General features: G+C 41.8%; 2 protein-coding genes across 5 annotated transcripts in view; one reads left to right on the top strand and one right to left on the bottom strand.

The window, feature by feature from the left end:
- The window catches only part of Cacna2d3 (calcium voltage-gated channel auxiliary subunit alpha2delta 3), a 903262-nt gene that overhangs the window by 746173 nt on the left and 129186 nt on the right, over nucleotides 1-27903 (top strand). The gene's annotated exons all lie outside the window — the stretch shown is intronic.
- Nucleotides 8275-19886, bottom strand: Lrtm1 (leucine rich repeats and transmembrane domains 1). The gene is made up of 3 exons (XM_020154135.2): nucleotides 19305-19886; nucleotides 16270-16863; nucleotides 8275-10662 (listed from the first exon to the last, which is right to left on the bottom strand). The coding sequence occupies exons 1-3, from the start codon at nucleotides 19309-19311 to the stop codon at nucleotides 10232-10234; spliced, it is 1032 nt and encodes a 343-aa protein (XP_020009724.2). The 5' UTR covers nucleotides 19312-19886; the 3' UTR covers nucleotides 8275-10231.

Below are 27903 nucleotides of genomic sequence, written 5' to 3' on the forward strand. Positions count from 1 at the left end.
AAGATAAACTACAGCCTGGTAATGCTGTGGGGGTTGGAATATCATTTTCTGGTAGTAGTAGTTCCACTGTTACAAACATGTTCTGAGTTTGTACATGATCATGCTTATTATTGTGTATATGCTTATCTTTGGATCTATCTTCCACATACGAGAGAAAACATGCAGCTTTTGTGTTTCTGATCCTGGCTTACTTCACTTAATATTATGTCCTCCAATTGCATCCATTTACATTCAAACCACATGTCATTATTCCTTGTGGCTAAGTAATACTCCACTGTGTGTATATATACCAAAATTTCTTGATCCATTCATCAGTTGTAGGACATCTGGTTGTTTCCAGAGCTTGGCTATTGTGAATAGTGCTGTGATAAACATCGGAATACAGGTGTCTCTACTATATGGGTAGATGCCAGGAGCAGTATCACTGGATCATATAGCAGTTTCTATCTCTAGTTTTTTGAGGAATCTCCATACTGCTTTCCATAATGGTTGTACTATTTTGCATTTCCATCAGCAGTGTATAAGGGTTTCTGTTTCACTACATCCTTGCCAGCATTATTTGTTGTTATTACCCTTGATTATGGCCATTCTTACTGGGGTGAGATGAAATCTAAGTGTTGTTTTTATTTGCTTCTCTTTTATAACCAGGGAAGTTGAACACTTCTTCATGTATTTACTAGTCATTTGTACCTTTTCCTTTGAGAATTCCCTGTTTAATTCATGTGCCCATTTTTTCATTGGGGTGTTGATTCTTTGAGGGTTAAGTTTTTGAGTCCACTATAGATTCTGGATATTAATCCTTTATTGGATGAGTAGCTGTCAAAGATTTTCTCCTATTCTGTAGGCTGTCTTGTGAGTCTGGTAACTGTTTCCTTTGCTGTGCAGAAGCTCTTTAGTTTGATGCAGTACCATTTGTTCATTATTTATCTTAGATGCTAAGCCACTTGAGTTCTGTTTAGGAAGTCACTCCCTATACCTATCTGTTCCCGTGTATTTCCTACTGCTTCTTGGAGTTGTTTCAAAGTTTCAGGCCTTATATTAAGGTCTTTGATCCACTTTGAGTTGATTTTGGTACATGGTGAAAGACAGGGATATAGTTTCAGTCTTCTACATGTAAATATCCAGTTTTCCCAGGAGCATTTGTTGAAGAGGCTGTCTTTTCTCCATCGTGTGTTCTGGGCTCCTTTGTCAAAGATCAGTTGGTTATAAATCTGTGTGTTTATGTCTGGATCTTCTATTCTGATCCATTGGTCTTCCTGTCTGTTTTGTACCAATACCACGCTGTTTTTATTGTTATAATTCTGTAATATAGTTTCAAGTCAGGTATTGTCATGCCCCCAGCATTGGACTTTTTGCTCAGAATTGCTTCAGCTATTCAGGGTCTTTTGTGTTTCCATATGTATTTCACATACATATTTCTGTGCAGAATGTCATTGGAATTTTCATAGGGATTGCGTTGAGCATGTAGCTTGCTTTTGGTAGTATGACCATTTTCGCAATGTTGATTCTACCGATCCACAAGCATTGATCTTTCCATCTTCTGATGTCTTCTTCAATTTTTCTCTTCAGTGGTTTATAGTTTTCATTTAAAAGGTCATTGGTTCCTTTCATTAAATTTATTCCAATGTACTTTATTGTTTTTAGGCTGTTGTAAATGGCATTGTTTCCCTGATTTCTTTCTCAATCTGTGTGTTATTGGTATATAGAAAAGCTACCAGTTTCTGTATGTTAATTTTGTATCTGCTACTTTGCCAAAAGAGTATGATTTCTAATAGTTGTTTTTTGTAGAGTTGTTGGGGTCTCTTAGGTATAAGATCATGTCATCTGTAAATAGGGATAGTTTGACTTCTTCCTTCCCTATTTGAATCCCTTTTTATTTCTTGCTCTTGCCTTATTTCTCTGGTTAGGAATTCCAAAACTATATTGAATAGGAGTGGAGAAAGCAGACAGCCCTGTTTCATTCCTGATTTTAAGGGGAACAGTTTTAGTTGTTCTCCATTTAGTTTGATGTTGGCTCTAGGTTTGTCATATATAGTTCTTATTATGTTGAGGAACATTCTTTCTATTACTAGTTTCTTTAGAGCTTTTGTCATGAAAGGGTGTTGGATTTTGTCAAAGGCTTTTTCTGCATTTATCGAGAGGATCATGTGACTTTTTGTCCTTGCTTCTGTTTATGTGCTGTATTACATTTATGGATTTACTTGTGTTGAGCCATCCTTGCATCCCTGGAATGTAACCTATTTGGTCATGGTGTGTAATCTTTTTGGCATGTTGTTGAATTCTGTTTGCCAGTATTTTGTTAAAAATCTTTGCATCTATATTCTTTAAAGATATTGGTCTATAATTCTCTTTTCTGGTTATGTCTTTTTTGGGGTTCCAGAATGAAAATGAGTTTGGTAGTGCTCCTTCCCTTTCTATTTCCTGGAAAAGTTTGAGGAATATTGGGGTTAGTTCTTCTTTAAAGTTCTGGTAAAATTTGGCTGTGAATCCATCAGGCTCTTCTTTGTAGGGAGACTCTTTATTGCTGCTTCAATTTCATTGCATGTAATAGGACTATTTAAGTGGTTAATATCTTCTTGGTTCAATTTTGGTTAGATATATGCATCTAGGAATTTATCCATTTCATCTAGATTTTCCAGTTTACTTGAATATAAGCTTTTAAAGTAGTCTCTAGTTATTCTCTGGATTTCATTAGTGTTTGTGATTATATGCCCTTTTTCATCTCTGATTTTATTAATTTGGGTCTTCTCCCACCTCTGCTTTGTCATGTTGATTAAAGGGTTTGTCAATCTTGTTAATCTTTTCAAAGAACCAACTTTTTGTTTCATTGATTCTTTGTATAGTTTGTTTGGTTTTGAACTCATTGATCTTGGCCCTGATCTTTATTATTTTTCTGCCTCTGCTGGTTTTGTGTTTGGTTTGTTCTTGTTTTTCAAGGACCTTAAGGTACATCTTAGGTTGTTTATTTGAGAGGTCTCTGGTTTTTTTTAATGTAGGCACTTATAGCTATAAACTTTCCCCTTAGCATGGCCTTTGCTGTGGCCCACAGATTCTGGTAGGTTGTATTTTCATATTCATTGGATTCTGGAACATTTTTATTTCCTCCCTTATTGTTTCGGTCACCCATTGGTTTCCTCCCTTATTGTTTCGGTCACCTCCATGTGTTTGAATATTTTCTGAGGTTTCTTTTGTTGTTGAGGTCTAGTTTTATTATGTTGTGATCTGATATGATCAGGGGGTTATTTCAATTTTCTTGAATTTGTTAAGACTTGCTTTGTGTCCTAAAATATGAGCTATTTTGGAGAAAGTCACATGAGCTCCAGAATAGAATGTATATTGCCTAGTTGTTGGATGAAATGTCCTGTAGATATCAACCATATCTATTTGGTCTAATGTGTGGAGTAGCTCTGAAGTTTCTTTGTTAATCTTTTGTCTGGATGACCTATCTATTGGTGACAGTAGGGTATTCAAGTCTCCCACTATCACTGTGTTAGTGTCTATCTGTGCTTTTAGGGCCATTAGAGTTCCTGTGTTTGGTGCACATATATTAAGGATTAATATTTTCTCTTGATGAATTGTCCCTTTCATTAATATGATGTGACCTTCATTTTTTCTTATGATTGATTTTAGTCTGAAATCTACTTTGTCAGATATGAGTATGCTACTCCTGCCTGTTTATGGGATCCATTTGCTTGGAAAACTTTTTTCCACCATTTGACTCTAAGCCAGTGTTTATTGTTTTCAGTGAGATGAGTCTCTTGTAAGCAACACATGGTTGGGTCTTCTTTTTTAACTCAATTTGTATTCTATGTCTTTGGATTGGCACATTGAGATCACTTGCATTCATTGTTAATATTGAGAGGTGCCTGTTGTTTCCACTCATTTTTGTTCCCCTGTTGTTTAGTTTTACCTATTCCTTGTTTACTGGACTGCTTGCTCAAAAGGGTTTATTCTTTCTTGAGTCTTCCTGTCTTACTCTAGTTTCTTCTTTTATATGTAGAAGTCCTTTAAGTATCTTTTGTAGTGCTGGCTTGGTAGCTGCAAATTCCTTTAGTTTTTCCTTGTTGTGAAAGGTTTTAATTTCTCCTTCAAATAGGAAGAATAGTTTTGCTGGGTAGAGTAGTCTAGGTTGACAGTTGCTTTCTTTCCGTGACCTTCTTGCATTTCAAGTTTGATTTGAGAAATCTGCTGTTATTTGAATGGGTTTGCCTTTATATGTGACTTGCAGCTTTCAGAATTCTTTCTTTGTTCTGTATGCTAAGTGTTTTGATTATGATGTGTCTGGGGGCATTCTTTTTTGGTTCTGACAGTTTGGTGTTCTGTAAACTTCCTGCACCTGGCTAACTCTCTTTCTCAAGGTTAGGGAAGTTTTCAGCTATTATTCTATTGAATAGGTGTCAGTACCTTTAGTTTGTATCTCCTCCCCTTCTTCTACTCCCATGATTCATAGGTTTGGTCTTTTCATGGTGTCCCAGATATCTTGCATGTTCCATTCCTGTTTTCTTAGCATTCTTTCATGATCTTTTACTGTTTGGTCTAATTCCTCTACTTTGTCTTCCATTCCTGATACTCTATTTTCAACTTGTTCTACGCTGTTCACCAAGCTTTCGATTGTGATATTTATCTGGGATATTGAGTTGTTTATTTTGGATTGATTTTTTTTTTCAGGGTTTCCATATCTTTATAGATTTCTTCTTTCATATTTTGGATAGTCTTCTTAATTTCATTCCTCTATTTGTTTGTATTCTCTTTGAGCTCATTTAATTGTTTATTCATGTCCTCTTTGAGGTCAAATATTAACTTTTGTGTTTCTTCTTTGAGGTTGTTAATCATTTTTACTATTCTTTTTTGAAATTCATTAGTTGATTACTCTTTCTCTATGCAGGTGTTTCAATCCTTAGTGGTAAAACTGGCTTTTGATGGGGAGCGGTTGTTTTGCTGTTTCATTCTGCGTTGAGATTTACACAGCTGGAGTTGTTTTTGGTTAGGGTTTTAATCCCTTGTGCCCCTGTAGTTGGAGTTTTGAGTTTTTTCTCCTGGAGCTCCAGCAGTATTCCTCAGAGAGGGGAATGCTGAATATGTTGCCCCTTGAAGGGTTCTTGTTGTGTTGCAGATTACCTTTTTTCTCTCCTCAATGAGGGGGCTTGAGTTCTTGTTCTTTGATGGGGGCATAGGGGCTCTTCTGCATTCACAAGTGGGGAGCACTGGGTCTCTGTACACTGTGGGGGGCACCAGCAGAATAGCAGGTTGCCACTCAGTGGAGGAGCTGGGATTCCAGCTCTTGGACAGGAGAGAAGTGGCTCTCCTACAGGAAGGCACAGTGTGAATCCCTAGGCTTCTGTGTACTTGGGGAAACAGGGTTTCTGGTGCTGCCTTCAGAGTAGCAGGTTATGCTTTCCTCCCCTCAGTGGGGAATCTGGCATTCTCACTCTTTGACAGAGGAGTGGAAGAGCAAGGGCTCTCTTGTTGTCAGGGACAGTGGGGAGTGCTGGGCCTCCATGCTCTGTGGGGAGGGAGGCCTTCTGGTGCCAGCAGAATAGCAAAGCCTGGAGCCTGGGGTTACTTAGAAGATGTGTGGTAGTGGGCTCCTGGTACTGAGTAGCAAGTTACAGGTACCCATGGGGCAGCAAAGCCAACAGGCTTGAATCATCTGGTGTTCACAAGGCTGTGGAGGCCCTGGGGTCTACTTGTGTTGGGACCCAGGCTTCCAGGAACCACAACTGCTGCTGCAGGCAAGGGGGACCCAAGTCTGCAGACCGCAAGAGCTCTGAGGCCTACTTGCTGGTGCCAGGCTACCAGGAGCCACAGCAACTGCTGTAGGCTTGGGGGAACCAAGCCTTCAGGCAGTGGGAGTTCTGGAGCCCACTTTCCAGGCATGGACTCCAGAAGAGCAGTGCAGTAGCACTACAGGCATGGGGGAACCAAGCCTTCAGGTAGTGGAGTCCTGGGGCCTACTTGCAGGTTACCTGGAGCCACAGTAGCTGCTGCCAGCTTGGGGGAACCAAGGCTGTGGGCAGCAGGAGTTCTGGGACTTAATTGCCTGCCCAGGCTTCCATAAGCACAGTCCAGTGGCACTGCTTCCAGTTTGGGGGAACCAAGCCTGCAGGCAGCAAGAGCCCTGGGGCTGCTTACTGGTGCAGACTGCTAGGAGCCACAGCAGCTGCTGCTGGCACAGGGGAGCCAAGCCTGCAGGTGACAGGAGTTCTGGGGCCTGACTGCCACATGGACTTCAGGGAATGCAGGACAGTGGTGCTGCTGCTGTCTTGAGGGAGCACCACTCCCTCAAGACTGCTGGCTTGCACCTCTGTTACCTGTGGAACAGTAGGAACCATGGGTCCTGCTTACACAGGGGCACTGGTTCCCTGGTGCTTCAGGGTGCAGGTAGCAGGAGCTCATGTAGTAGGAGGGAGCGTTGAGCTCCAAGTTCCTGTGTGTGCCAGGAAGCAGGAATTACTGCCAAGCACACAGAGTAATGTTGCCTGGAGCTGCATGGAGACTTCAGGAACTGAGGATCAGGAGTTTTCAGCCGTGAGTTGTTCTTCCCATTGGTACCCATGTATTTGTGGATACAGAGAGGGCTTTGCTTCTCACTGGTTATGGGACCCTATGAGTGCCTTTTGGGGTCCTCTGATCTTCCTTTTTCAGGGTAGTTAGTTGCTCTGGGCTATAGGAATGCCAACAATCCACCATCTTGCCGCTCCCTCTCAGTCTTCCATTTTTGTAAGGAAACAGAAGATACTCAGTTATAATTTTAAGCACAAGATTCTTCCCATAGGGCCAGGGACATTTGCCCAAATTGTAAAAGCTTTTCAGGTGTGGTTTTGATGCTAGATATTTTTCCTCCAAAATTTCTATGGCAGGGTACATTCTTCCTTGCCTTTCCTTATGTGCCTCATTACAGATGCTACAGTTGTCTGTTTGTAAGTTTGTGATCTTTGACAGAGGCAACATTACCTGTCTAAAGTCAGACCTGTTACACTAAGTTCAGTGGACAAACTATTTTAGATGATTTTCTCAGAAGTAATCAGCACTAAATATGACTTTTTGTCCTCAGTGTTCCTTCCACATAGTCTTTGATGGAAGGATATTTTTATATGAAATCTATGAATATGACAGCAGCAATAAACAGCTGAAAATAATCTATGAGGCATTTGCAAATTACCCCTCATGAGCTATAGTGGTTGTGAAAGATAATTTGTGGTTCTCACAGAATACCCTGCAAATTGGGTCTTTTCATCTGCAGTTTTTTTTACAGTTAAAATGTTTCATTTCCCATATTAACAAATGATAACTCTGCATTTGTTAATCTAAACAATTTGATTTATATTTTTCTACACTGTGAAGCTGTTGACATTGCAGGATAAGTCATTATTTTCATTGCCAACTGCTGTTTTCAGTGACTGTAGGCAAAGATAGAAATCTGAATGTATGTATCCATCACTTTAATCAGTTTCCTTAAAGACTATCAATAAAGCTAGAAGTCTCTTTGCCTGAGTTATCATCTGTACTTAGAAATCTAATAGGATATGGGTGTTGACAAGTGAGTATTTCAGCCACATTCTGGTTTTCTGCAGATACTGGAAGCTCTCTCATGTAATTTCTACAGGGAGTGCAGGGGGTGGGGGATGACAAGTTGACCTGCAGTGTCACCAAACCCTTGGCAGGGTACAGTGCATTTGCAGTCTTAAATCACTATAGTTAGAGGAAGCATGTGTTGTTGGCTTTGGTAGTTTCCAGCTTAAGTGATATCAGTTCAAGTATCTCATGGAGTGGAGATAAGTATTACATGAAGAATGCTCAGAAGAACACCCTGCACCATGCCTGGTACACAGTGTGAACTTGAAGACATTTGGTGAAATTGGGATGAAAAATCAAAAGATCATCTAAATTTCTTTTCTCATATTGCATTTTTGGCCAAGAAGTCACAATTTAAGACAATGGAAAGATTTTGTTTGTTTTGTTTTGTTTTGTTTTGTTTTGTTTTGTTTTTCACCTGGAAAGTAGTTGCTACATCCTTAGAGCAGGAGCTCAGCCATGTACCCACTGAGGTGGCCCACATGGCAGAGCAGAGGGGAGGTGCCTCAGCCTGAGCTGGAACTTATACAGCAAGCTTTCCCTGGGGGTCTCTTTTTGATCTAGTCTTTAAAATTGTAATTATTAATGCATATTAAAGGATAGGCTGTGACATTTCCATAAATGCATATATCATGCCTCTTGATTGACTCTTTAATGTATCTATGTATATAGTAATATTCAGAAAAAAATCTGACCATCCATGTTTAAAATTTTCCCTCAGAAATATCATCTAGCAAAATTGCTTCTCCAAAAGGATGGCCCATCTTTAGCATGTGAGTGTATAGGGCTCACCCTAGTCATAACGCACCATGGGCAGGTGTGGACTACCTCTGTGATGTTTGGAGGTGCACCAGTCTGAGTCCTGCAAAGTAGGATGTGAAAGATGCCTCTGTTTCCTTATAGCTTCTTTACACTGTTGGGCAAGGCTGGAGCTACCTCTGTCCATCCCATGCGTGTGCAAACCTTCCATTCACATTCCAATTAGGAAAGAGACTATTGACTTAAGATCCAAACCAAGTTTTATGCAGCATTAAGGGGTGAATGTAGATCCAGTACCCTGAGTAGCAAATGTGCTTTATCCTTTGAACCAATTCCAATTGATTAGTTCTGGTGCCTACAGTACTGTCTGAAGAAACCATCTGTGGTACATTGGGGCTCAGCTGGGAGGAATGCTGGGATTGATTATCAATGTCTGTCATGACCTTTGGAGGGACAGCTTGCCCAGTATTTCCCATTTTCTACTTTTAACATGTCCTTAACTCCTCTCTCTTTCTTTGTAAAATAATTTTAGTCCCAAAAAGTGACTGTAAGTATAAGCTGAGAGAGAACAGATATATTCCACTTTAAGCAAACCTAGCATGAGAAAATGCAGATTTGCAAAATGCATAAATCTGGAGCCAATTATTTCCATTACAGAAAGACTCCATGAAAGGTTCCTTTAAATAGTGAACTCCCCTACTGCATTAAAATGATGATTCAATTTACAAAAATTCACTTGGCATGCAACTCTTCAAGACCATGTCTGTAGACTAAGCAAGCCACACCTGATTTTTAAAAAACCACACTTCAGTAATGTTCAGGATGGCTGCCACCACGTATCTCGAGTCTCGTGGTAATTCCCACTTTCTTCAGGATTCCTTCTTACTTCCTATCCCAGAGTGTTGAGTAGACAATCTGGGTGGTGATCAACAGCTGCTGGCTCCCACCCTGACACGGCTGCATTTCATTAGTGGGTAAACTGATTGCTCTGAGTGTGTTTATATGTGGGTGTGGTTGTATGAGTCCATGCACTCTGTATGCTATGGATGTAGATGCAGATACACAAAAGTCATTACCTCGCATGCAGTCTAGCCTAAATTCATTCCTGCTGTGATCATTATAAATGGAAGGTTCTAATCACTTGGTGGATATAGCCTTTTGGAAGTATTGGCCCTCAATTCTGGTTCCCCATCGTCTTTGTGTTTGCTTATGTGTTCTTTACCTTTGTATCAAAACACTTCCCCAGACTCTGGGCCTGAGTCCTATTATCCAGACATGGAACTTTTCTCTTCCTCTGCAGCCTAGAAAGCCCCAAATAGTTTTCTGATTTAGAAAATTAAGTATAATCTGACTCTTGTGGCAAGCTATGAAATTCCCAACCAACAGATGCTCCTATTAAATATATAACAGACACAACATCTAAAAGTACCAGTGATCTCACATGAACTTGAATTCTAGAGATGTAAAGTGTCCCTTGGGTAAGATCACCCACCTCTTTCCAGACACTCAAACTCAGGCAGTTTTCCAGGGGACCCTAAAGTTCACAGGAATGCCAATTGGCACACCAGCTGGAGTTCTTGTTGTGTTGCGAAAGCAACTGAATCCAAGGAAGGGTACCTGGAAGACATGGCATCTTCCCTCTCTCTGTGTGCCCCCCACACCGTGGAGAATCATTGTCATGACTTCTCGCGCACAGGGTACAAGCATCATCTCTGTTCATTTATGGTACTTTAAATTTTTCAACATAAATTTCTTCCCAGGAATATTTTTTTTTACAAATTCATCTTTTTGTCTTCTTTTGGAAAGAAACAAAATGAGACACGAATGTGAACATATCAGCCCTATTCAAACATTTCTTCTGGCCCACAATGATCAATCCTCTTTGAAATCAAAGCTCTCAAGCTGGTGAGCTGTCAAATAGCTCTTTTCCTCCCTTCTTCCCAGAGTCACTGGTTTGAGACAAGGGTCCACCATTGCACTGGGCTGTGATAGCTGCGTAGGTACAGCCATAGATGGCGGCTGTCAACATCATGAGACACACAATCCCACATACAACCCCGGTGATGACTACAGTAGCCACGGCATGGCGCAGGCTGGCTGGCCTAGGCTTGGGTTTGGCCTCACACTCCAAGAGGTCTTGCTGCCCCAAGCTGTGGTTCTCAGAAGACTTCGGGACCTCCTCACTGCCAGGGTGCTGGTCCTGTGAGGATGATGCCAGATCTGGAGAAGAATGAGGGCAGGGCTGGTACAGCTCATGAGGGATTGTAAGGAGATCCTTTCCCTTCCAGGTGTCAGGTGACCCACATATGATCCCATCTGTTATTCCTCCTTCAAAAAACAAAAGCAAAGGATGATAACAGACCTTTGATACAACTGAGTTCCAAAATCCTCAGCCTGCAAAAACTTGAGCAGATGGAATTTATAAAGTACCTTTTCTTCCCCTGGAGTCAAAGAATTTAACAACCATATTTTATGATTTTAGGATTTCTAAATTGGCTAAATACTAAAAATGCCACACACTAAATAGGCAATTACTTATGACCAAGAATTCATTAGAAGCCAGGTTACCTTTCCATTACACAAATACGAGAGAAAAAACAATGCCAAAGCTGAGAAGTAGCATTGGGGGCCAACACCAAGCGTACTGTAGCCCCCAGCATTCCTGCTGCCCACTCCCCTAATGAGTCCCACCAGACAAGAACTCTTTTGTGCCAGATCCCCATTGGAAATCTAAGAAAGCATAAAACAAATGTCCATTGTTGTGATGTTTTGCATTAATTACAAAGACCCCCATGTGTCTACCAACACTTCAGTGATGCCAAATGAAGAGGTGGAATGGTCTTTTGAGTGTTTTGTATATCCGAGGATTCAACAATACTATTTGTTTAGTTCATGGGATTAAGTATAATTAGCATGTCACCTCAGGCCTCAAAACATTTACTACATTTGAGTACTGAACTTTCCAATGAATTATTAAATGCAGTTTCCATTCCCTGAAAGGTAATTAATTTCCTTGGGTGTGTAGGCTTCTGTGGCTCGGGAGGACTTAGGTGCTTAGTAATCTTTCTAGAAACAACATTCTGCTCACATTATTCATCCTGGCCTAGCTGGACTAAAAACCTAATATTTATAGGGCTAGTGGAGTGACTCAAGTGGTAAGAGTGCCTGCCTAGCAAGTATAATGCCCTGAATTCAAAACCCAGTGCTACCAACACATATTTGTATCTGACTTATCAGTTCACAAAGTATTATTGGTCCAGGCACCAGTGGTTCATGTCTTTAATCCTAGCTACTCTGGAGGCAGATATCAGGAGGATCATGGTTTGAAGCCAGACTGGAGAAAGAGTTGGCGAGAACCTATCTTGAAAAAACTCATCATAAAAATGGGCTCATGGAGTGACTCAAAGTGTAGGCCCTGAGTTCAAACCCTAGTACCACAAAAAAAAAGCGTTGTTGGGCCTTTACACTCCATTAAAATATTTAATTGTTTTGCAAATCACATAGTTCAGAAGTGGACAAATCAATACCCAAACCCAGCCCTCTTGCTTCAAAGTTTTTCCCATTATACTTGTTGCCTCTCTCAACTTCCTTCTTTCCAGGGTGTCCTGAGGCCAGGAGAGTGGCAAGATAGCCCTTCTAAAGCTCTTAGACTGGGCAGTTCCCCCACCCATGACCTGTGGCTTGGTTCTCCTGCCATGAACAACTCCCTCAGGATAGCTGGGAAGATCGATACCACCCTGACAAAACTCAGACTGGCGATCTTGGTACACACAGTAGATGGGTTGTAAAATTTTGTCAGAGACAAATGCGGAGGTCATTACTTCAATGTCATGGGCACTGTCTGTTACATAGTGCATAGAGTTTGGAGGATGCGCTCACATCTAGTCTGCCTAATCCTCTCAAAACAAGCCTTATGTGGTCTGTAAGTAGATAGGCCCACTCAACAGTGCAAGGGCTGTCACGTGGCCCAGAAACAGGAAGGTTAGTGGCATTGGCAAAATCCAACCCATTCCCTTTGGCTACCACTTCTTAAAACTTAGTCACCTACCATCAGAGTCTCTTCTGCCCTTCCTAACTTCTTTAGCAATCCTTGTAGGCAAGAGTCCCAACTCTAAAGCAAACGAGTAAGGAGGAATTTCCTGAGCCATTGATTTTCATGAAGCCAGAAGTGCAAGGTGGTGCTCCTGGTAAGCCCAGGTTGCCATCCAGCTGCACTGAGATTAAGTCCTCTGCACCTGGCCATTGGAGTCTCTCCTGGGGAATTTGTTGAAAGGCAGAAGCCAGAGAGACAGAAATAAAGCTATGAGGTGTAGTAAGGCTATTTAATCTAGCAAAAAAACACTGAGACTTCCACCCAGGGGAGAAGGCTACCTGCTAGAGGACGAGCAATTTCATCAGGTGACTTATACTTAGTTTGGGGTGGCTTGCTCAATCACTCCAAGCTTCAGAGCCGCCTATCTCTGGTCCCGTGCTCCCTGATTTTCAATATTAGAATCCACAGCCTTAGGGTCCAGAACAAAGGAGATAAACACACTGGATGCTGAGACATGGCAGAAAGGCAGGGGCTGTGACTGCCAAGAACTCCATGGCCTTCTATGCAGCTGTGTCCTTGGCCAGCATCCAGTCTCACTCCTCCACCACCATCTTGGGACTGTGACCCAGCGACAAATCTTCTGATTACAGTGTGAGAGTCCACTCCCTTCTTGATTTAGATCAGTTTGCCCAGCACTCAATGACCCCTACCTGACCACGAGTAGCTCTTAACCTCTGTCTGAGAAGAAACTGCATTAAAATCTTGAGTCTGCATATTACTTAGTTGCGAAACCCAGGAAAAACTCCTTAGCCACGCAGGGCCTCTACCTGCACTTCCAGGAAGTGGGAGAGGGGGGTGATTATAAAATTCACCTCCCCAGATTGCTCTGAGGATACAGGTGGGTACAGTGGGGCAGGTATTTAGCGCAATACCTGGCTAAACTAAATGTTTACTACTTGGCCTTGAGCACAAAGACAATTTATATCATTACCATGCTCAGGTTCACACATGAATGAAGAGGACTATTCATTACAGAGTCTATGCACCTGTTTTTATACAGGAACTACTATCACATCTTCACCAAAACATCTTTTTTGTCCACAGGCCCCTTGGAAAACTAGATTTTCCCATTCTTTGTGATGAGTTTGGGGTCACATGACTGAGTTTTGGCCAACAGAATCAAGAATGCCACTTCCAGGACACAAAATCCCCAGCATGGTCCTCTGTGTGCTGTATTCCCTTTTGGTAGTGACCTTGAGAGCCATATGGTGAAGTCAGTGACATCACAAGTTGGAAGGGGCTTATATTCCTGAATGACTGCATAGAATGCAGACCTTGCCCCAGTGCCCTTGAACTCATCATGAGTGAGCAATAGACTTACTGTATGTATGACTGAGGTCCAGTGTTGTCTGTGATATTAGTTAGCCTTCCTAGACTAATACCTTTACTGTTTCATTTGTTTATGAAGGGATTGACTAACATCTGTTTCCTTATTTTACTTTTATGCAATGTATCCACAAACAGAGTGTCTCCATATTTAGCATATATTTGGGGATTTTTTTTCTAGTCACTGTGGGATATCCAGTAGCCCCAAATTGATTCACCTTCCTCTGTGCTCTGGCAGCTCTGCCATGCGGGAGGAGTGAAGTACGTCACTGAATCCAAGGGTTGAAATGGGCCTTAATGCCATCAGTTTCTATCTGTTGACGCAGAATGCTAGCGAATGGCATTAATTCACTGAGAGACCACTGGCAAGTTTATGGCTAAGTAGAGGAACTTCATCCCTTCCACATTGCTTCAAATGTCCTGGGCCTGGAAATAATTTTTTTTTTTTACATTAAGAAATGTTCTTTTTGATGAAAACTCTCTTTCTGTCAAGGTCTGGTTTATGCCTACGATTTCATCTGAAACACAAGTGTCTTGCACATTACATGGCTGCTGTCATTGGCTAACTTGCACATTACCTAGTTAGTGATACTTTATTTGCTATGATATTGTTGAGAAGTTTCTTAATTTGATATTATTTATTTGAATTCCTGCTGTATCTAACTTGCTTCCTATGACACCTGATGCAACCAGCCAGACTCTGTTGGTTCAATAATCTTTGTCTGCAGCTCTCATGTCTTACTGAGCAATGGGCTGAAATACATAACCAATGCAGCTCCCCTGGGATATCTAACAAGCATCTCAAATGTGCTCCAGACTGAACTCATGACTGAACACCTCCCACACACTTACTGTCTGCTAACAGCATCACCATTTATACCACTACTATTCCTGCAGAACTAAACAAAGTGGAATTTCCCACTCGAGCCGTTAGTAATCAGTTCACTATTCAAAATGTCTCCTCAATTTGATCACTTCTCATCATCCTAGGGTAGGCCACCGTCATCTCTTACTTGGCTAGCTGAAATCACCTTCTTCATCTCTCTGGCTCTTCTTCTGCATCTTTGGTTTGTTCTCCCAGGAGTCACCAGAGTTACCTTTTATATTGTAATCTGATTATATTATTCCCTGAACAAAAATTCCTCAGCTTTTCATGCCACTTAGAATAAAATCTGAACATTGGAGCCTTTTTGATGCCACATGGCCTGGCCCCTGAATTCTTAGGTTCATATGATCTCTGCCTACTCTCTCACTGTCTCTGTTCTAGCCTTCCCTTCTTCCTTTCTCTGTCCCTCACCAAGCCAAGCTACTTGTTTTATCAGTCCCTTTGTACTTGCCGTCCCTTCCCTCAGTTATCTCCTGGCTCATTCTTCCTCATTGTTCGCCCATGTCACCTTCTTGGAGAGACCTCTCCTGCTCATCCTGTTTAATAGAGGGCCTCCATTCCATTACACTCTCTATACTTCTCCTGTCTCATTGTCTCCATACTATAGCTGACTGAACATTAATCTTTATCTGTTTCTATACTGTAGTGTAATTTGTGATGATGAGGATTTTCTTGTTCACTGTGCTTTTCTCAGTACCTAAAATAGTACCCAAGGGAGGACTGAATGGATAACAATCAGAGAAGCACTATGAGGTACACAAAAGAATTTAGGGCAAAGGCTGAAAAGCCATGCTTTCTAGTCTCATCTGTGCTTCTACTCTGTGATCTGGGGTAAGTCAGGGGACATCTCTGGGCTCCCATTTCCATTGATAACAGGAGTGGTCAAACTTTTCCCTGAAGGGCCAGATAGTAAATATTATAAGCTTTACCACACAATATGTGTCACAAGTACTCACCCTTACCATATTGTGCAAAGCAGCTACATGGTGGATAATGAATGGGCTTAGCTGTGTTCTAGTAAAACTTTATTTACAAAAAATATAAAAGACAGAGGCTGGATTTGACCATTGGGCTCACCCCTAGGTGATCTCTTTAATATTCTACGCTGTGCTTTCTTGACTTTTGGCCTCTGGTTAAAGAAATAGTAATGCTAGAAAGAGGCCAATTTCAGTAATATTAGCATTTGCTAAGCACAAGGGATTATTTCAGGGAATATTTATAGCTGTCAAATGGGAAGAAGCAGCCAAAGAAGGAAAGGAGAACCATGCCCCCAACTGGATCACACTTGAAAGTCAGAGTCTGATACTGTTTTGGGGTTGAGCAGTCATTAGGGGGTGACTGAGGTTCCTCCTTCTTGAGGACATAGTTCATGTTACTTTTACTTGTTCATCCAACAAGTAGAAAGTTACCTCCCTGCATAATATCTGTAGATGAACATAAATACCTGAGTGGAAGCACCCTTTAATGGCTCACCTGGCTCTTTGGCTGTGCCATGAAACAACATCAATATGGAAAAGCTTACAGCTTCCCCTTACCCCCTCCTCACCATTCTTACTGATGCAGAGAATAGGAAAGGCTCATCCTGGGCTGGTGATTCACAAATTGAGGGTTCCAAGGAGACATCACTGACCTTCATAGATAAATTTCTCCAGCCAGAGTTTCAGGCCGAGCAAGTGGCAATTGCATTTCCAGTTGTTGTCTTTGAGAAATAACAGCTTCACTCTGGGCATGGACTCTAGCAGGGCACGATCGAGGTGCTGAAGCTGGTTTCCTTGCACTGCAAACATGGTTAAGTTCTCCCAAAACTCTCCAAGGGATGTGGGAAGGTGGCTTATGTTGTTTGATGACAAGTCCAGCTCTCTCAGCTTGGGGAGGGCATGGAAAAGTCTGCTTTCCAGGGAAAGCAGGGGGTTCTGGGTTAGGTTCAAAACCTGCAAATGCTGAAGTCCGTAGAAAGCTTCAGGGGCCAAATTTGAAAGGGAATTGTTAGACAAATTTAAAGTCCTGAGCTGTGGCACTGACTGAAATGCAAAAACAGGAAGCTGACGAATCTGGTTGTCTTGTAAGAGCAGTGTTAGAGTCTCTGGAGGCAGATTTGGAGGGATTTCAGCCAGCCCCTGGTGGCTGCAGTCTACAGAGTTTGAAGATGTGTGACAGAAGCACTTCTCTGGGCAGCTGCACACCCCCTGGAGCAGGAAAATCGCACTGGAAAGCAACAGTGTACCTAGGAAAACAGAAATGGGGCAAGGGATAGTGTATGAGAAGGGGTCAGCATCCCTACCTACCTCCCTGTGAATTCACAGGCAATGTAATTCTGACCAGGTAACACTTGTACCACCTAGAAGAGAGATTGTATCATTCACTTTCTTTAGCGGAATGAGGATGGACTGAGTACATCTGTGCAATAACTGTCACCACTGTTGTGCTGGCTATTGTTGGCAGCCTTGGAAAAGATCTGATTACTCAGTGCCTCAGTAATCAGATGGTGGAAGACTTAACAATATCACATAGAAAAAAATCTTTTGGGAGCACATGGTCTTTATAGGGCACAGCTGAATTATGTACAGTTTGACATGTAGAGAGTGGCAGAGGATTATAGGTATTCACATTTCTGGAATATATGCTTACTTTTCATGATGATAGGAATAGTCTGTATCTGTTGTCCAATTTGGGAGTCACCAACCCCTGAAATGTGACCACTGCAACCAAGGAACTGAAGTTTTATTTGCATTTAATTTTAGTTAACTTACATTGACATGGTCACACATGGCTAGTGGTTGGTGTATTGACTGAGGCAGGTTCTACAAATTGATATGCATAGTTATAGGTGTAATCCCATGAATCATGGTTGTCTCTACTCCTTTTTTATTCAGGAAATTTTTTAAATAGAGAAAGCATTAAGAATAATGTAATAAATATCCATGTTCCTGTAATGATTATGCTTGTCATCTACAGATTATCAGACTTCCACCATCTTTTTCTTTTCACTAAAAATAGCAATGCTATTAAATTCCCTTAATTACTGTTCAAGTTACAGTTTTTTTTTCTAACATGAATCCCTTTTCCTGTCATTGCTGATGTATCTCTCCAGATGTGCTAAAAACAATAGTTAAAAAGGACAGCAAGAGCAAATAACCATGTAGCATGCATTTTGCGTCAGGATCACTCTCATTGCTTTATACTTGAACCACTCCTCACAACCATGTAAATATAGTGGTATTATCTTCATCCTTTTAATGGTGAGGAAACTGAGGCACAGAGAAGCTAAATAACTTGTCACAGGTTACACAGATAGTAAACAGTAGAGCCATGATTTGAACCCAGACAGTCTCCCTTCAGAGCCTGTGATTTTCACACACACACACACACAGATTTGCATAGTAGTTTTATTATTAAATCCACATAAATGTGACCATCAGTATGTCTCATTCTCAATCTGTTCTATTCACTCAAAACTCTTGTATCCACATAGATACATAGAAAACATATTCATTCCTTTTAACTGTTATGGGGTATTCCATAGTAAAGCCATGTCAAATTTAATGTTTATTTACCCCCTTACTAAGGAACATTTGAGCTGCTGTGGGCTTTTCCCCTGCTTCATGATAAGTCATGCTGCAAAGAGCACCCTTGTCCTGAGTTCCTTGGCAGTGTGGGAATGTGGCAGAGAGTCCCTGGACTCAAGAGGAGTCTCCTTGTAGGGCTCAGAGAGAAACACAGATTTACATTTTCTTAGATACTGCTAGATCATTTTCCAAAGTCACTGTATCACCCTTCTTTTTTCTTGAGACTTAAATTTCAGAATATGGCAAACATGTGTCAAGGACATTTTGTTAAATTGGTAGACGAATTATTAAGGCCACGTGATGATTTTCAAAACTCGAAATAGTTATCTACTCATGATGAAAACTCGAGGGAGATTGTTTATTTGTTTGTTTGGGACCTTCCATATGTGAAATGCCCTGGAGCCCAACCCCCTTGTTCCTAATTCCCATGGCTGACAGTACCATAGGACCATGGGAAAGATGTGGGGAGCCTTCCCAACAAGATGCTGTCGGTTTAACTTAGTTCAAGAGATGCAGAACGGTTCCCTCCAAAATAAAAAGAGTACAATTCTTTTTTTCCTTTCTACAATTTTGCAACTGTCTAAATGACTCCTTTCAAAGTCAAAATGTCTTCCCATTGGAAATGAACTGAATCCCCTTCACTTTAGCTTGGTGCTCAACCATTAATTAGTTGCAGGAAACCAGTTCTTAAACCAGAGAATATGTTTTCCCCAGAATCTGCTAATCTATTAATGACAAGCTTGTCTTTCTGAGATTGGAGCCAGTTTGCTCATTCTTTCTTTGGTTCCACCCCTGACCTAAAGGGAGTAATATATGAACTCCAACTCCAAGCACCATGTTTTGCATGAAATGGTCTGTGACATGCCAAGTACACATTCACATCATGGCTACATACATTTTTCTCCAGCCCCTTCCTCTGCACCCTATGTGGTGAAAACATAAATCTTCTCATTCAGAGATACTTTTTTTACATCTGTCTGATCGTCTAAGAAAGACAGCTTGAAAATAGATTTCCCTACGGGCGCCTTTCAGAGGGGGCTCCCCTCCCTCTCTCAGTGGGCAACTTTAGTAGGGGGTGAAAGAATTCATCCCAGCTCACCTTTCATGGCTGAATCTCCACGAGAGCAAGCGTCCTTGCTGAATACGTAGCCAACCCTTATTAATTCGCGGATCAACAAACTGAGGGCATGGCAGACTTTTCATTCACTTTTTCTGAATCCTGCTTGTGCTTTCTCCCGATGCAGAAAACAGTTCTCGCTTTCAGTAGACCACTTATTTAAGCAGCCTGTCCCCTTGTCTCCATCTGGCTGGGATCGGTTTCCATAAAATGATCTTTTGATGGTCCCTCGCTTCTTTCTTAAAGTGTCGGCCTCCCTGAGATCATCCCTGCCTTTCCCATTCAGCCAGCCAGCCACATAAAGAATGTTTGTCAGACCTTAGGGAACAGCTGTAGCATTCAAACATGACCCCGATGGCTCAGTCTTTTTGATTATTTAATCTGCTTGAGGTCCAGGGCACCAAAATAAAACGGCCTTCTTAATCCGGTCGTGGCTTCTGCATTCTGTTGACTTATTAAGCATGCTGTGTCAACCCTCATTTGGTGGGGGAACTCTCGACATGGATCCTCAATCTAGGGGTCTAGCAACAGAGCCAACAAAGTGTGTAATATGAGGACAAATTGGCCTGCTGGAGGCCGACATGGTTTCCACAGTGCACTCTTTGGTCATTGAGGGCTTATTCAGCCAACATCCGTGGGGATTAGCTGTGTTGACAGGGTCTTGATGCCCTGAAATCCATAGCCATGGTTTCCTTTAGTGGATATCACAACCTCTTCTCCCTGGTGCCACAAATATTTCTCAGCTGCTTGCTTACTGTTCCCTGCTCCTACCCTGCCCCCAGTAGAACTGACCTTTTGCTTAGCCTCACTTTGGAAAAACTTCTCCATCTTTCATCATTTCCCCGATGCTGAGGTTTGGGTCCTTTCCTCATTTTTTACATATAAACCAATAAAGCCGTTCCCCTGTGAATATCAGGCATCAATGACCTGTGACTGTTCTCTAATTGAAGCTGCTCAAACTTTCCCACTGGGGACTGGGACATCTCTTTGATTGTGCAGGTTCCCTGCAATTTACTGAAGTGGGGTTTCAATGCCTAAAACAGCCCAGCATATTTTGCAGACCCTCTGCGACCACACATCAGGTGAAAGCCTTGGTTTGATTGAGACAGCATGAAGTGGAACCCCTGACCCCAGTTGAATGTGGGCTCTGGAATCAGTTGGGTCTGGATTTAACTTGCCCACCCAGAGCCTCATCTCTCACATGGGAATGACAGTAGTCTTTATTTTACAAAATTGTGCCAAGGATTAAATGTAGCAATAGTAGTTGTGGCCCAGATTGTCTTCATGAATGTTCACAATTACCCATGAGAGTGCTTCCACCACTTTCAAGCTGGTAGCACTGGAAGGGCAGCCATGACTGGACAGCAGGGAGAGTGCCCAAGCCTGGCTCCTTGTGCCACTCTGAGGCTCCTGTGAATGGGACCACATGTTGGCTATTCTCAATAGTTCTACAGGAATACTTTTCCCCTTTGTCTAAGCCCCTCCCATATCACAGAACCAAGTGACTCATCCTACCCCTTCCTGAAAGTTAGCTTTACCCAGTTTGCTATCTTTTGTCCTTTTTTCCAATACCTTTTGAGCATCACAGATACTCTGGGGAAATGTAGGTCAAGTGATGAAGAACTGCTTAAATTTTAATAAAAGCTAAATAGTTCTTTCTTTCCTTCCTATCTAGCTGTCTTCAGGTACACATGATTTACTAATAATAATTTCTTGATACATGTCCAGTCTTAAATTGATCATGACATATGACATAACAAACATCCGTAAAGAAGTGTTTTAGACATTGAGGGCTGTATGGTCTCTGTTGCAACTATTCAGCTATGCCGATACAGTGTGAAAACAGCGGGAGACAGTCATGCACAAATGTGTGTGCCTGTGCTACGGTACAACTTTATTTATAAAAACAAACCCAGAGGACTGAATTAACCCATGGGTGTGGTTTGCAAGCCCTGTGTACCCCACCTTTTAGCCACTGTTCCATCATGCCACCTGTCACCAACCTCCCACTCTCACCATCCAGCCAGACATATCCATAGCTTGCGTTCTCATCTACAAGATACAGGGGCTTGGTAGGGTGGTCTTTAGGAGCCCACTTATGTCTAAAATCTTGTTGTTCTGGTCATACAGCATGAGTGATCTTAAAAGGCACTATGCTTACCAATTTAGGAGGCTTGGGCAGACAGACTGGGAGTGCTGACTCTTGGTTATTGTGGAGCTATTTAGCTGTGCAAGATCTGGCTAGGATCTGTCTGTTGGACTCAGAGGCCTGAAAAAGATAAATTCATTGATAGCACAGCAGGATACCTACAAGGGAACTGCAGGGGATTGAGGACATCTCCAGATATAGCTGGGCCGTGAGGCTAAATGAGGATGCACACTTTTATGCTGTATTTAATCCGAATACTGGGTAGTCTTAGGCAAATCACAGCTCTGTGAAACCAGCTTCCTATCTGTAGAATTCTGGGAGGATGAAGTGCTATTTGTTAAGTGCACAGCACAGGTCTGGTAATACTAATGATCAAAAGTGGTATCTCCCTTAGCAGTGTGTAGCCTTAGACCTCAGAGTCTGGGCTGGCTGTTCCCACCTAAAACACTAAGACCCTGGGAACAGAGAACACCCTCCCCCAGACAGTGGATGGGTTCCTGGGAGCAGCTGCTTACTGCCCCAGGGAACTTTTGGTTCTATTTGTTCCTGCTGACTCTAACAGGCGATTAAAAGATGGGCAGAGCACACATGGACTGGAAGACTCCAGGACACATTGAAGGACTTTGGATGCAGAAGCTGATTGATTTATTCCATCTGACCTTAGGACAAAGGAACTGTGCGTGATCTGCTTGCTAATACCGGCAGCGCCTTCCTTTCTCCTTTCCTCCTTCCCTTGGTGAACCAGGTCCAAGAGGTGGCAAAACAACTGTGCATGCAAAAAGCAACCAGGAGAGATGCTGAATGTCAGCTCAGGGCAAATCCACTCCCTAGAGGGGAGGCCTGCACAGTGGGGAGAGGGGGACTCCTGGTACAAAGACCTAGTAGAACCCCAGTTTTCCCAGTGGGAACTAACTTCAGATTCATCTTGGAATAGTTTAGTACTTTTTGTCACAACAAACTTTTAAGAATTTCCTAGTTTCTAAGACATCCTTTTACTCAAGAATGTTTCTTAACATGTAGTTACCATTTCACTTTCCTCCAGAAATAAATCCACCACCATTATTAACTCTTAAAATTGATGATGTTTTGAAATCCAGCATGTAAAAGCTCTTTTTTCCAGACAATGTTACACATCTATTTAAAAAGAATAAATTAATACTATATATTCCCATGTAGGCAGAGATTCATAGTAAGTTGTTAGGTGAAATAAAGCAGTTTGAGTAAGAATGTATATTTATAGTCTTATTTACATTGCAAAAAAACAAAAAACAAAAAAACAAGTTAAAGGTTGAGGAATTAACTCTACCATTATGTGTTGGTTTTGATAGAATAAGTAGGATGGGCAGTCACCAAAAACTGTTAATGCTAATTCTTGGGTCAGGAGGATCATTTAAGAAGACAAGGGAGAAAATTAATTTCTTTTTATACCACTGTGTAGCTTTAACTTGCTACAACAAACATGTTTTATGTCTGTAATCTAGAAGCTTCAAAGTTAAGAGCTGGCTCTCGTTAAATGCGAGTAGAAGTGCAGTTCACCCACTGGAGCAGTGAAACCCTTACCCTCCAGCGTCTGGCTGAGTTGTGTGTCTACATATTGTGTGCCTGGTGTTCACCAACTCTTGCTCCACAATTAGCCCCAGAGGTAACATCTATCTTTCTGTGCCAAGGGGTCTCTGCATACCCTGAGACCTTATAACACATGTGAGCTTTTCTCTACTTTTAATGTCTGCTTCAGTAAAACCATGGCAAAGTGCTACTCCATCCCTGTTAGCAGGCACCCATCCAGAACTCATGCTGTGGTGATCTGACCCTGGGGGAAGGCAGCCAGGCCCAGTGACAGCTGCAGCCTAGAAGAGCAGGGAGGAGGCCCTGGGCACCACGGATCCGTGCAGCAATTCTGTTTGGCTATGGAGGCAATTTGGTATTTGGAACCACGTGGATAATGGTGAAAATATTTCCCTAGGAATTGAGAATGACCAAATACTCTCAGGTAGAAAGAGTATACAAGCTATACAAAAGGCTTCAATACTTTTTTCTCCCTTTCTTCCTTCCTTCCTCACCCCTCCATCTCTGTCTATCTCTTTCTCTCTCAACTTATTCTATAAGACGTATAACAAGATAACTTGCTGTATATTTTTAAATGATAATTTTGTCAATTATTAATTTAGTGCATATAATGGGCCAGATCTTGCCATAGATTTGGATTATTTAAAGTTGTGTTATCTATTATAATAAATAAACCCCCAAATCTCAGTGGCTTCATACAACAGCTGCTTGTTTATTGCTCCGTCATAGCCAGGTTCAGGTTAGCAGGGGAGCAGGCTCTATGCAGAGACCCAGTTTTCTTCCATCCAATGGCTGGACCCCCCTCTCTTGGTTCCCAGAGTCCTCTCTACCAGTTTGCTGATGAGAGAAGATAATGAAGATGAGGCATGGGCCAGGCCTGGAAAGGTACTTACTATTTCTGTCTGTTCATAGTCCATTGACCAAAATAAAATCACATGACCATATCTAGTAACAAGGAAGGTTGGGAAATGTAGTCTAGCTATATGCCTTGGAAGAAAAGGACACATCAATATTAGAGATAATTGCAGCCTCTGCTCCGTATTGTATTTGCATTATCTCACTTAAAGGTGGAACTCAATAGGCTCTAAGCTTCAAATGCCATTTTCTTCTGCCTATAGTTTTCATAGTACTCACACAGTAGGTTTATTATATAAATGTTGAATGGAGGAGGATGTCACTATTTTGTTATAGATGATAAAGATGAGGCACAGAAGTTAAGTCATTCCTGGTTTCCATTTTATTTACACCTAATGCATGAGAGTCTGAGTACTCATGTTTGGTGAGTCTTATTCATTTTATGCCTTTAGGTGGTGATTGGTGGTGGTGGTGTACTCTACCATTTGAGCCACACCCCCCAATTTTTTTTTTCCTTTTAGTTTGTTTTCCAGCAAGGGTCTCATGCTTGTACTTGTGCAGGCTTCAGACCATGATCCTCTACCTTCACCTCTGGAATAGTTGGGAATACAGATGTGTGCCATCATCATGCCTGACCCTTTAGGGTCTTCTTACTATATCACCATTCTTTTGCTAATAAGCGTCAAATTTAATTATCTCTATGCTTTGACTCAGGAGATGAGGACCCAGTTCCCTTTTGAGCCATTCAGTGTAGAATCAAGACTGCAATATGATTTCTGTATTGAGAAGGTGGGAAGGGTATGTTCAGCCCCTTGTTTTTTCTTGTTCTTTTGTTAAGGTAAAAAATCATATTAAAGGGAAATCAAGACTCATTCAGTTTAAACTCCCTTTAGCAGGCCTTGAGTTGTTTGATAAAATAGTGGACTAGGAGACCTGAAATAAAATCACGGAACAGTTGGTACAAAATGCATGCCCCCATCCTCCCTAGTGCTATGGAGAACAGTGGGTAAAATGTCTGCAATTGCTTTTCAGTAGCTGCTTATCCACAGGACCTGGGACTGAGCTAGGTGCTGCAGAGAGTAGGAAAGACATAGCATTCTGGCCCTTGGCCTTCAAAGGGCTCATGGGATTATAGAATACCATAATAACAATCCTTATTTATTACAGTAGAGTTGATGCTGACCTTCCCTTCTCCTTGAACCTGCTACCTGCGAGAAGACTGTAGGCAGTTAAATTTGAATGAAATAAACTACACGGTCTAACTCTGGAGGGAAGCAACTCCCAGAAGTCACTGCTGGGGAACTTCCGATGGTAGTAGAAGCTGAAGGAGATGCATGAGTTTTAGGTCTGTCCTCTGTATTGTCAGGATGAGAGATAACACAGACTTTCAATCCAATATCTCCCCAACCACAGCCTTCCAGCACTTTTCCTGCACACAAGACGTCTGTGGAGGTAAAGATGCATTTCGGATAAGTATGATTAAAGGTAATTAGTGAGCTCATGTGGCTGACCCAGTAAACATAGGCAGATGCTGGTGAACATAAAGCTAATGAAAGAAACAAAAGGATCAAGAAACATGGCAGCTTAGGAAGCCTGGCCAGGGCCTCACACTGACACGTTGTTTTACTTAGATCTTTTGATTGGCTACTTTTGTCCCTACCCCAAGAATATAAATTTGAATCAAATTCATATTCAGGTTTGATTGTTTACTCATGTTACACATAAAACGAGTGTGTTATGTAGTTCTTCTTAGTGATTTTTTATTGGCTTTTGTACTTTTATTACAACATGATAGTCTGGTTTCTGAAATTGATTACAATGTATGTTTCATATTTTTAAGTTATAGCTTAGTGTATGCACTTTGTGATGTAATGAATCTTTGTCTTGCTTTTTTTTTTTTTTCCTCTTTAAGATTTACTCCCTACTAGCTCTTTGATACACACAGTTGAACATGTTCTGGAAAACACAATTGTATCAAGGAGGATTTACATCATAACCCACCAATTACACATCCTGAACCTTAGGAATTCCTCCTGTTATTCCAACTTCTTCTGTCTTATTTCATTTCACAAAACAGCATCTCTGTTAAAATCATGGAATCTGGAATGAAATCATCTAGGTTCAAATGCCACTTTGTGGAGAGGGTTAAATTATTTGAATGTAAGAATCTTAATAAAGCATCCCTTTGCATGTAGCACTAAACACTAGCTAGGATCTTCTCTGTTGTGTCTGTATGACATGTATCAATTAAGCACATAGGCTATATCTACTTGCGTGAATATGCTTGGAAAAAAGCAAGTTCAATGCAAAGGAGCATTGAACAGAGTTCACTGACTTTTGGGGTTATAAAGCCTGTGTGTGTGTGTGTGTGTGTGTGTGTGTGTGTGCGCGCGCGAACCTAAAATCCCCTGCGGTGTCCATGCATTTGTGCTCTGCCTGGCCCTGTTCCTCAACAAAGTAGCTATACAAGCAAAGGGAAGTTGTTGCTGTTATGCAAATCCAGCCTTCCTATGGGACATAGTTTAGCAAAATAAAGGCCCAGATTTATAAAGTGCTGATGCACTAGCAATGTTCTTGTCCATTTATTTACTTCTAGAAGGCTATATTAGGCTACCTACTATGCGCTCCTGATGTTCCCAGTCAGGTTCTTGGTTGGTAGGAGGCCCTTTTCGCCATCCCTGCATAATTAGAGAGAGCGTGTAGTCATCTCCCCAGGGCTGTTTAGCTTTCATCATGAAGCATGACTATCAGAGCTCGGAGGTTGATAGGAGTGGAAACATTTGTGTTCAACAAGCAGCCTCCTTCATGTGTTGTCAACATTTCATTTGTGATTCTAATGAGGGCCAAGGAGAAAAACAGCTCACGTATACTCTCCTGCTACAGCCGATGTTTATAAGTTTCTGTCCGTGGCTTCTAGTTGCTCCTACCAGGGAGACATTAGAAATGCAGCTTGTGCACTGTATGTGCGTGTGCATGTGTGTGTGATAAAGAGATGAGATGGCTACATCTACTGTGATGTTCCTGAGAAGGAGCAGTGTGGGTGCTTGTTTCTTACAGACTAGCATCTCTATTTACTGGTGCTTTAAACTTCTGAAGGTGAAAATATCCTTACGTGATAATCAGAGGGAGTCTGTTCTAGACTGTATATTGTATATTATATCTTTGTTCAAGGAGCCTCTCCTGAGTGCTTTTATCCTGCTGAGCTCTATGTTTAGGGATATATGGGCTTAAAAACAAGACACAGCAAAATAAATGGACTAACAGTCCAGATGGCCTCTGCAACTGTAGAAAGGAGACATACATTATACATTCATACATAAATATATGGAAGACTAACCATTAAGCATGTTTGGAAGAGGAGGTACATAGTGCTGTAAGAATACAAGTGGGGGCAGGGCATGATGGCTCATACCTATAATCTCAGCTACTTAAGAGGCAGAGATCAGGAGGATAGTGAGTTGAGGCCAACTCAGGCAAAAAAGTTAGCGAGACCCCCATTTTAACCAACAAACTGGATGTGTTTCATGTCTGTAAATCCCAGCTATATGGGGGGGTGTAGGTAGGAAGAGTGCAATGTGAGGCCAACCTCAGGCAAAAAACATGAAGCCCTATCTGAAAAATAACTAAAGTAAATAAAGGGTTAGGGTGGTGGCTTGAGTGGTAGAGCACTTGTCCAGCAAGCACAAGCCCCTGAGTTCAATCCCCAGAACTACCAAGAAAAGGGGAAAAAAAATACAATCAGGGAATTTGACTTGGGAGGTTGGCAGGCATCTCTATGGATGTTACATATGGCTTGTGTTAATCTGAGAGCTAGAGAGAGAGCACAGCACCCTGGGGGGCTACTAGAAGGCCAGTGTGGTCATGGCACTGGGCAGGGGTAAGTGCAGCACTTTGGCACTTTGGCAAGCAGACACAGAGGTGAGGAAGCCACCATTGTTGGCTTAATTAATATTGAAAACCATTGTCTCTCACACACACTTCTGCAGGAATGCAGCTTCCTCGTGTTTGGGT

The sequence above is a fragment of the Castor canadensis genome, chromosome 10 (genome assembly GCF_047511655.1).
Source record: "Castor canadensis chromosome 10, mCasCan1.hap1v2, whole genome shotgun sequence".
Classification (NCBI taxonomy): domain Eukaryota; kingdom Metazoa; phylum Chordata; class Mammalia; order Rodentia; family Castoridae; genus Castor; species Castor canadensis.

Bases quoted from the DNA above. Each gene is read 5' to 3' on its own strand.
- Lrtm1 (XM_020154135.2), bottom strand. The intron at 10,663-16,269 runs GTCAGTGATGTC...TGTTTTTTGAAG, and splicing joins GGAGAAATTTATCTATGAAG to GAGGAATAACAGATGGGATC.